Here is a 9892-nt window from a genome sequence, read left to right on the forward strand (position 1 = left end):
GCCTAAACTCTAACTACAGGAAAATTGCAAGAGGAACAGCTTAGCAGATCAGGCATTCACCATCTTGAGCAGTGGTTTTCAACCTGTGGGTCCCCAGGTGTTTTGGCCTACAACTCCCAGAATTCCCAGCCAGTTTACCAGCTGTTAAGATTTCTGGGAGTTGAAGGCCAAAACATCTGGGGACCCACAGGTTGAAAACTACTGATTTTGAGGGAGAAAAAAAAGAGAGATAAGAGGAGGAGGAGATGGACTGTTTCATGTGCTTGCAGATATATCTGTAAGGTCCTCTGGTCAGATGGTGTGGTTGCTTAAATGCATAGATACTTTGGTCATCAAGCATCAAAACAATAGGGAAAAGTTCCACAGGCATGCCAGAAACTCTTCTAAAGGCTCATTGCTCTAACTAATGAATGGGAGGTAGAGAGAGAATGCTGAGCTGAGAAGTATTTGTCAACAAAAAGAAAGTCCTGTAATATGACAGATTAAAAAACAAGCCATGATTGCAAGCTTTTAGCTGCCTAGACATACAGTTAGAAACAGTGATTTTATGAAGCATAGTTCTTCAAATCCCCTAGCCAGCCCCTTCATTTTTCCAAGCTCTGTCAAAATATGCTAATCTGCATGCAATAAAAAGAAAGGGATAATGTGAATTAATAAAAAGGATAAAAAGACACTCTGCCAGATAGATTTCATTGTTCCCATTTTTACTTCTCTCTCCTCCCCCGCTTTTTTTCTTTCAGCTAAAACATATTGGAGGATTGTACCTAAAGACTCCAAATGTAATTATGTCTGTAAATACCTATTGGATTGAAGATACCAGAACTGATGGAATACTCCTGGATCAAAATAGCTGCGTTGTGGCTTTCATTGGTAATGATTATTCCCATAGTAGAAATTATTCTGTACAGATCACTACCAGCTAATTTCTTTCTATAATAATCAGCCCTATAGAGGAGTGAGCTTTTGCGTGGCATAAGAATAAAGAAAGTGCTTTCAAATTGCAGATGCTTTTAACATGTTACAGCCTCAACGTGTAACATTTTGCTTGTGGTCTAGATTATAAGATCTAGAGTATGATGTGCCACAATTGAATTAATTTTGAGAAAGCTTCTATGGATATGGAATACATGATTTTCCCAAAAACTGCATAGAAAGCTGTGGTTAGATATCTGTATAGAGTTTCCTCCATGGAAAGAAGTGCTTGAAATATACCTGTATGCTTTCTGAAATTGTTTTAATAAAAATTATACCTCACAATATGTTCACAATAATACTGTGAAATTTTCAGACAGTATTACTGCTTTTTCCATTTGTAATGCCCTACATTTTCAGAATGGTGTTCAGTTAGTTTTTTCTTGAATCCACAAGTGCCAGAGCCAGCTTGTTTTGATATCTTTCTATAAGGCAAATGTGATGATGGGTGAGAAACATCAACTGGTGAAACCTAAACCTTGCAACCTTCTTCCTCATGAGGAATATATTTTTACAGTGGGCAAAGTGTCAAATGGTTTCTCCAATCTCATAAGGCACCTTCTGTTATTCAGTTGGGGATGAAACAATAAAATATAACACTTAGGAAGAAACATCCCACAAATCAAGGATAAACTGGATGCAAGGATAGCAAAGGCCTCAGTAACTGCAGCATAGTATTCTGGAGATGTAAGGTAGGCAGGGACAAATGCCAACCAGACCCCAAAGCTACCTGATAAACTGAAACAGATCAGTGATGCTTCATTGAAAGCTTCAGGGAGGTTGCGTGCCAAGAAGGCTGCAGTTAAGCTGAGCCCAGCCAGGAAGCCCAGATAAGACAGCATGCCCCAAAAAGCAGTGGGTGAACCTTCATGACATGATAAGGTGATAGCAGAGGGGAAAGAGTTTCTTTTGATATATGGAGGAGACGTCATGGACCAGATAGCACATAGCAGGAATTGGAGGAGGCAGCCTAGCAGAATAACAGAACAAGGCATCCGGGAGCTGAGCCAGACCCTTGAGTGACCACGGGGGCTTATTGCCCTAAATGCTGCCACCACCAGTATCGTCTTGGCCAGGATACAAGACAGACAGAGGGCAAAAGTCATCCCAAAGACAACTTGGCGCAACAAGCAGGAGGTGTGGCTTGGTTGCCCAAGGAACAGCAGGCAGCAAAGGGAGCTCAGGGCCAGTCCAATCAGGAGCAAGTAGCTCAGCTCACGGCTATTGGCCCGAACCAGTGGAGTTTCTTGGTGTGCGATGAAGATGGCAAGAATCATGATAGGCATGATGGATCCACAGACAGAAGCACTAGCTAAGCTGGCCCCCAGGGGCTCATGGAAGGCTAGGAACAGTTCCTTTTTGGGTAGGCACATTGTCTGGCCTTGGTCCGGCCATTGGTCTTCAAGGCATCTTGAGCAGACGGAAGAATCTAGGTCAGAAGAGAGGCAAATTCAATGAGCTGTCTCATTGCCTTCCTATTATCTTACCCAACTTTACTCCTCGCAAAAAGCAAGGGTCTACCTTCAATCAGGGCTGCAATTTGTTTGACAGAGCATGGAGACATATCCTGTAACTTGGATATGACCTAAAATATAATTCAAGTGTTCTTATTACAAATCCAGAGTTAGAGCCAGCTCAAGTTTGCCAACACGCTGTAGAATAAATATCTAAGATGGGTTTTTCCCATTCTGTCCTAGAATATTGGAATTTGGAGTTCATTACATAAAATCAACTGGCAGGAGATTGAGCAAAGAAAACATAAAAATCCTATATGCAACATACAGCTTAAAGGCACCAGATCCCATCTGACCTTGGAAGCTAAGCAGGTCAGCTCTGGTTAGTAGATGGCTTGCCAAGGAATATCAGGTGCTATAGGCTATGTTTCAGAGGAAAGAACTATCAAAATCACCTCTGAATATTCCTTGCCTAAGAAAACTTTATGGGGTCAGGATAAATGAACAGGGTACACAAAAGCACGCACACGCAGGATATTGTTCACAGCAGGAATCTGAGGCCAAATAAGGTGTTGATGGTCCATTGCTAAGACCAAAATTACATGTTACATCAGTCATACTTTTTATTTGAAGAGATTAATCTTTTCTTCCTGGGACCTTGTTTCTGAATGAACCTGACCTTATATTTGTTTACACATTAATTAATTGAAAGCAATTTTCTAATTGCAGAGTAGTCCATGTATGATCAGATAACTTAACTCCCTCTCTCTCCCCCCCCTCTCTCTGGTTTAGTATTGTTTTGTAAGGTTCTATGTGAAGGCAAATTCCCCCACCCCACACCTCACCCTGCCAGTGAGAATGCTACAGCCATAAAGAGGGCTCCATAATTTCTTGTTGCATCCTTTCTTGCTGGTGCAATTGTGATGGAAACATCCTCCTCCTGTACCACAAATCACCACCTGAACAGACTTACATCACTCAATGAGGCTGTTAAGGTGTTTGTTTAGGTTACACATTACCTAGTTACACATTTGTAACAAAGAAGGCAATGTTGGATATCAGGAAACATATTTACTAAGCCAATAACATTTGCACAGAAATCCAGAGCATCACATGCTGCAGTGTCCACTCACCGGTCTGGTTTGAGATCTCCCCAAGGGCACACGGCCTGCAGTCAAAACAGCAAGTAGGTATACCTGAGTGGTGGAGTTTGTGATAACCCATTAAGCAGCTTGGTGTACATACAGATATGGGGATCTAAATCAGAAGCAGAAGGATCATTGGTATTATTTGGAATAATTTAATTGCTTTTCATAATTATAAATATGTGTAGTTTGACTGTTTACATATTGCCAAATATCTGAGCCTGGCCCTGAACCTTTAGTTTTCATGGATCATCTCCAAGTGGGAGATAAGTTGCACAGTTCTGGGTTCTAGTAAAATATTCCTTCACTTTGCAATATCTGGACTGCAACTGTTTTGACATCACAAAAGAAAGAGTGACAGAAGAACAGTAATATCGGATTCATTGATGCTTTTCCCAGCAATGGAAATACTTGATCCAATAATGATCCAATGCAATGCAACTATAAAAAGATATTTAGTGCAGTAAGCTCAAGCCAAATGTGCTTTTATCCTGCTGCAATAGTATTTTATCGTCCTCGTATCATAAAGCCCTTAATTATATTCTACCTTTTCTCCCAGTTATTGCAGCTTCAGAGCTCATCCTCTACTCTGTTCTACATCCATCTTCTCACTAGAAGCAAGCAGGCTAGATTAAGGGTAATATCGCCTCCCTATGTAGGTGAGAAGGAATAATCCCCTCACTTCGCCCCTTTAGCTGAGAGTTTTATTTTCATTTCCAAATGGGGAAAATGTTTTTTCTCTGTGTGTGCTGGTGTCTGTGTGTTTTAATGGCAACCTGTCAGCAGCCATGACTGGTACTTAATGTATAACATTAAATTACTTCACTAGAGATCATTCTCTGAGTCTTGGGTTTCCCCCCAGAAATCTCAGGACCCAGGATGATTCCAAACTGGCATCTAAAAGCTGGACTCACTTTAGTTTAGTCTTAAAAAGAAGCAGACACTGTATTCTGAAGAGCAGCTGCCAGAGCAAAGGGTCCCCTAATGATAAAGTCCAATGAAACATGTATCACCCACCAATTAGAACAAAAAGCATTTTGTTCTAGTTGAGCTTCTTCATATAGGAACTCTCATTAGAAATGAGGGCTAAATCTATTTGATAGCCCTAGTATGGAAAGGCCTTTTGAAAAGAAAAGTCTGTCCTCCTTACCTCTGTTCTGCCTCCAGTCCACACAATGGCACTATCATTAATAATCAGCTCTTTAGATTGGGAAGGTTTGACCTGTCCAACTCGCACAAACTTCAAGCTGTCTGCAGAAGCAAGACGAGTGTTGTAGATGTCAAAGAGGGCAGGAGGGTCACCATGTTCATCAAAATAGACTTCTTCGCCCACTTTGTTCTTGAAATAAACTCTCCTTAAGTACTGATGCAACTGGAAGTTGGGAGAATAAGGGAGTATCAGATCCCTGCAGTAACTGAATAGCATGTGAGGGAAGATCATGTTTATAAGCTGTGAGGGAAGATCATGTAGAAAATGGAGCGAAGTTTGTTTTCTGCTGCTCCTTAAACTAGGAACAAATGGATTCACATTACAAGAAAAGAGATTCCACCCAAACATGGAGAACTTCCTGACAGTACAAGATGTTTGATGGTAGAATGGATGGTTTTGGAAGGTGGCAAACTCTCCTTCAAACCTTCAGGCAGAGTTTGGATAGCCACCTCTCAGACATGAGTTTATGATTCACAGTCATACTCAATTACTATAGGAGAAGCTACCCCCAGGAGCAGTGCAGGTGCTATTGAATCCTGGGGGAACGAGGGTTGCCATTGCCCTCTAGACTAGTGGCATAGCAAGGCTTGTGAAGGTGCCTCCACATTCCACCAGCATTCATATAGGAAATTGGTATAATAATTAAATAAGGTAGTACCTTCCATAAATTGAATCCATGAGATCCTACTTGTGTCCTGTTGACAATGTTCTTAGGTCCTCTTGGTTCCTCTTGTTCCATCATGTCATGCAGGGCATGGGCAATGGCATAGACTGCATTGTAGACGCTGAAGGTCAAGCCAAACCCGGGCATGCTGGCAAAAGGGTTTGTGTCCTTCTTCAAATTTTCTTTCCCTGTACAGTAACGGCTGACATGTTCCTCCTGGACATAGCTCTGATTCCACCAGCAGTTGAAAACCTTGCTCCAGAACTCTTGGATGAAGATGTCTTTTGAAGAAGTTACAGGTTGGAGCCCAAGTAGGAAGTCCCTCAAGCCCGGAACAGGTCTTTTGTGAGAAACGACGGACAGCGAGCCATCAAACATGAAGAAGGCCTTTGGATCTTTGAAGGTACTGGCTTGGCCAACAGCCTCAGAACACAGCAACACCCTTCCTTCCACTTTCTGTTGGTACAGCTCAAGAAGTAGAGGATGAATCTCCAACCCACAGAAGGCAACAATTACACGGGCGTGGGATGCCATTATTGTCCTGACAACATCCCTAACACGGACCATGTCAATTGATAAGGGAAGCCAACTCAAGAAGGCGACACACACCCTCTTCTTGATTATCTCCTCTTGAACAATCTCAATGCCTTGCTTCCCATATTCAGAGTCTGTTGCAAGCAGTCCGACCCACTTCCAGGCAAAATAGATCACCAAATGAGTGATGCCGAGGGCTTGGAATTTGTTACTGGGGATGGTGCGGAAGAAAGAGGGGAACTGGGACTTATCATTGGTCATGGAGCCGGTGTCAAAGTAACTGATCTGAGCACAAAAAGGAAAGAAAATTCCCTTATTTGCATTCAAATAGAATACATGTGCCCAAGCAACATCTGAGTGTTCAAGATGGCAGAAGTTATAAGTAAAGAACAGCAAAATTACACAAGCTAGGAGGTGCTGCAGAAATTTGCTTTTGCCTAAATCTACTGGAAAGGGCAAGATTCTGGGCCCCCTCATTTCCTTCCGGCTGAATGAACTAAATGTAAACTGCCTTTGCATTTGAAACTTAGTTTGAAGCAGCTAAAGGAAGCTGAGGACAAAATAGGGGAAGAGAAAGAAGAAGGGTCATTTTAAAAGCAGCTGAAAAAGTGGGATGAAAGGATATCAATTGGGACTGCCCATGCCAAACTGGGTGGCTGGAAAATATGAGACTTTGATTTATGATGAATCTATCCTAGAGTTGTTTTTAACCACCATGACTCAGTGCTATGGAACCATGGGAGTTGTAGTTTAACAAGATCTTTAGCCTTCTTTGCCAAATCGTTCTTGTGCCTCATCAAACTGCAACTCCTATGATTCAATAGCATATAGACATAACAGTTAAAAGTGGTGTCTAACTGCATTAATTCTACCCTAGATGCACCCCTTGTGCACTACACTATACTACTTTATGGAACTGCATTGCCTCCTAATGCTCCTTTTATGCAATTGCAACAGCCTTCCAAGCATGGAAAGTGTTTTTAAATATCTGCAAAAAGCCTAGACAGGGTAATTCAAATGCCCTAAAACAGTGAGTAACTTTGGAAATCTTCACAACTTTTCTTCATCAAGCTGAAACCTGGCCGGGGAATTCATTAGAGTGATACATAGAGGAGGAAAAGCTGCCATGTTGAGAAAGCTACAAAGTCTGAAACCGCAACAGTCTGAGAAAAAATCCCTGTGGTGTCTTGCAGATTTAAGGGGATTAGTCTTCCTTAGTTCCGTATAGGTTTCAAGTCGCCAAAAGAGCAATCATAGCATATTTACTATTCACATATATACACACATATCTTCTAGCAGACACTCAAATGCATCCCCAGCACTAAGTAAAATCAGCAGTTCCTAGTTGGGATATGATGGTCCTATATCTTTGTGAATGGCATAACTTGATGAATATGAAAGGTATTTTATAGAAACACATTGTTAAAAGAGACATCAAGCACTATTGAATCTAACTCCCTGCTCAGCGCAGGATCTCCAGCTAAAACATCCCTGGTAGGTAGCTGAACAACCTCTTATTGAAGATGTCTAAAGAAGGCAACTTCACCAACTCTATAGTTTCCATTGCCAAACTGCTGACTGTTAAAATATTAAGATGTCCCTCCTAACATTCAATTGAAATCTGTTCTCCTCTAACTTCAAACCATTAGACCTGTCTCTACCTTCTTAGGCAGCAGAGAACTTGGGAGACTATGCTGGCTAAAATAGCATTCACCTTCTTTGATGCCACATTATGCTGCTGGCTTATGTTCAATTTATCATTGACAATAATTCTAGGGTTCTTTTTGCATGTAGTGCTGCTGAGCCATGTTTCCCCTATTCTGTAATTGTACATTTGGGTTTTGTGGCCTCAAGATATACCTTAGCATTTCTCTTTATTGATTTCTGCCCAATTTTCTAGTTTACCCAGGTCTTTTTAATTCTGTTCCTATCTTCCAATGTGGTAACCATCCTTCCTGGTTTTGTGTCATCTGCAAATTTGATAAACATTCTCTTTATGCTGTCATCTAAGTTCCTGATAAAACACAAGATAATACGTATTTGTTTCTAGAAAAGTATAACTTAATATAAAAGGGAACACAGCACATACCTGGGGGTATCTGTAAAGATTCAGCACACTAGCAATTGCTCTCGATTCTGTCATTCCAGCCTCTGCAATAAGACCGGCTTGCGGAGGAACATGCTGGCAATGAAAGTTGGGGATGGCATTTTGATGACCGGAAAGAAACTGCATGGTACCCCACAGGGCTCGGGAAACTGACTGACAAGAATCAAAGATGCGAAAGCCGAGAGTGATGTTGGGCAAAAGGCTTGATGCGCTGTTAATCTCCTCAATGGCAAAGACCATGGTTTGAATGTACTTGTAAAACCAAAACGATATGCTGGGGAAACCCAGAAGAATAGTCAGGTATTAAGATCAGAATAGGAAAATACATTTCTGAAGCTTATAAATATTGGCCATCAAATGAGATGGAGATGAGTTATAGCAATACTTTTATTTAATTAGTTTGTAATGAAGTGCTTTCAAGCTGATTCCAACTTGCAGCCTAGATTTATTGCCTTCCTCTCAGCCTGACAATATGGGTTGGTCAATGCTATGTGTACAAGATGTATATGAAACATCACTGAATTTCATGTTTAGATTTGAAGATATCTCCTCATGCAGGTAGATGCAAATACTGTACAGGTATTCCAAAATCTGAAAGTGTTCAAAATCCTTTCAGATGATAAGGATCAAAGTGCAATAATCAACTTGCACTTTGTTTTTTGTACCAGTAGATTGAAAAATTCTGATATATTTTATTTTAGGCTGACTAAAAACTCATCATGATATCTGAATAAGAAGAAAACAGAAGGCTACTTTTTAACATTGCAATTGATATATACTTTTTTTAGCCCTGAAACTGTGATTAATTGTTTAGTTTGGGAAGACATGGTCTTTTGCATAGTTTAGACCCAAACTGTAGAGGGTTTTATGAGCCTATATTTACCTCGAAGGGTAGCTGGAAATACTTCCATTGTGAGTTCCAGAAGAATAGGACATACTGGTGTTGAGGGGAGTCAACCGCTGACAGTATACAGGATTTGGGGACTCAGCAAAGGTGACTTTTGTGGGATAACTTGACATATGTGGGTGGTGCAAGGGGAAGATCCCACCAAGGAGGACGTCTCCTTTTCTCTCAAAAACTTCCATCCGGATGGTGGGCAGCTGACATTGATGCCCACTGAGGTTGTGAACCAGGATGAAAAACAAGACTCCGAAAAAGAAAGGGTTCATAAATCCACAAAGAGATCTACTCTGAATATAAGGATGCAGTCCAAGAAGATTCTTTTTATAGAGCCTTTTTGGTTAGCTTTGGAACGTATCATTTACTGTTTCAGGGAACAGAATATAGGAGATTTAAACTCAGATTGTGATGCAAAAATATGCTGAAAGAAAGAATGGAAAATCTGCCCTTCCACTTCTTGGTTGATGGCAGAAGAAATGCAAAAGGTGAGCAATAAGAAATAGTTATCTCTGGTTTTGTGAGCAATGATTCTCATATGTAGTTAGTAGATTAAGAAAGATGGGAGAAAAATTTGTATGACCAACACACATTGCAAAAATCTAGAAGAAAAACCCAGGCAGCCTTTTTAATAGGTTTTTGAGAGTCCAGAGAGAGCTCTTTTTTGAGTTCCCTGGAGTTCTTCCATCAAATGGAAATCTGAGTGAAGGAGAGAGAGGAACAAATGAAATAATAGTCATATGCCACAAAAGGAACTGCAGAACTGAAAAGGAGGCTCCAGGGATAGGACAATAGACAATCCCATTTGCACGGATATTTCTAGCTTCTACAGCTAAAGAATACAACATTACTTTTATATTGTTTCAGATTTCATCCCATAATACATTAGAATTAATGCAGTTTGATAT

The 9892-nt window shown here is 40.8% G+C and overlaps 2 protein-coding genes across 3 annotated transcripts in view; one reads left to right on the forward strand and one right to left on the reverse strand.

The window, feature by feature from the left end:
• LOC103281822 (C-type lectin domain family 4 member D) overlaps positions 1-1265 on the forward strand; it is a 15669-nt gene extending 14404 nt beyond the window's left edge. For both annotated transcript variants that reach the window (XM_008124077.3, XM_062984436.1), the window contains one exon: positions 741-1265. In XM_008124077.3, the coding sequence (XP_008122284.1) occupies positions 741-811 (71 nt within the window). In that variant the 3' untranslated portion in view covers positions 812-1265. The remainder of the gene's footprint in view (positions 1-740) is intronic.
• On the reverse strand, positions 1218-8326 carry LOC100565081 (extracellular calcium-sensing receptor). The gene is made up of 5 exons (XM_062984430.1): positions 8069-8326; positions 5440-6264; positions 4722-4943; positions 3560-3683; positions 1218-2401 (listed from the first exon to the last, which is right to left on the reverse strand). Exons 1-5 carry the CDS (start codon positions 8324-8326, stop codon positions 1467-1469), a joined length of 2364 nt encoding a protein of 787 aa, XP_062840500.1. The 3' UTR covers positions 1218-1466.
• Between the last annotated feature and the right edge of the window lie 1566 nt (positions 8327-9892).

Source organism: Anolis carolinensis, chromosome 6 (genome assembly GCF_035594765.1).
Source record: "Anolis carolinensis isolate JA03-04 chromosome 6, rAnoCar3.1.pri, whole genome shotgun sequence".
Taxonomy (NCBI): Eukaryota; Metazoa; Chordata; class Lepidosauria; order Squamata; family Dactyloidae; genus Anolis; species Anolis carolinensis.

What these genes read in the sequence shown, in the direction of transcription:
- LOC100565081 (XM_062984430.1), bottom strand. Translation starts at nt 8,326, where the DNA reads ATGGTCTTTGCCATTGAGGAGATTAACAGCGCATCAAGCCTTTTGCCC. An exon ending in ATCTTTACAGATACCCCCAG is followed by an intron (nt 6,265 to 8,068) that starts GTATGTGCTGTG and finishes TTTTGTGCTCAG; the next exon opens with ATCAGTTACTTTGACACCGG. An exon ending in GGACTGGAGGCAGAACAGAG is followed by an intron (nt 3,684 to 4,721) that starts GTAAGGAGGACA and finishes CTTCTGATTTAG; the next exon opens with ATCCCCATATCTGTATGTAC.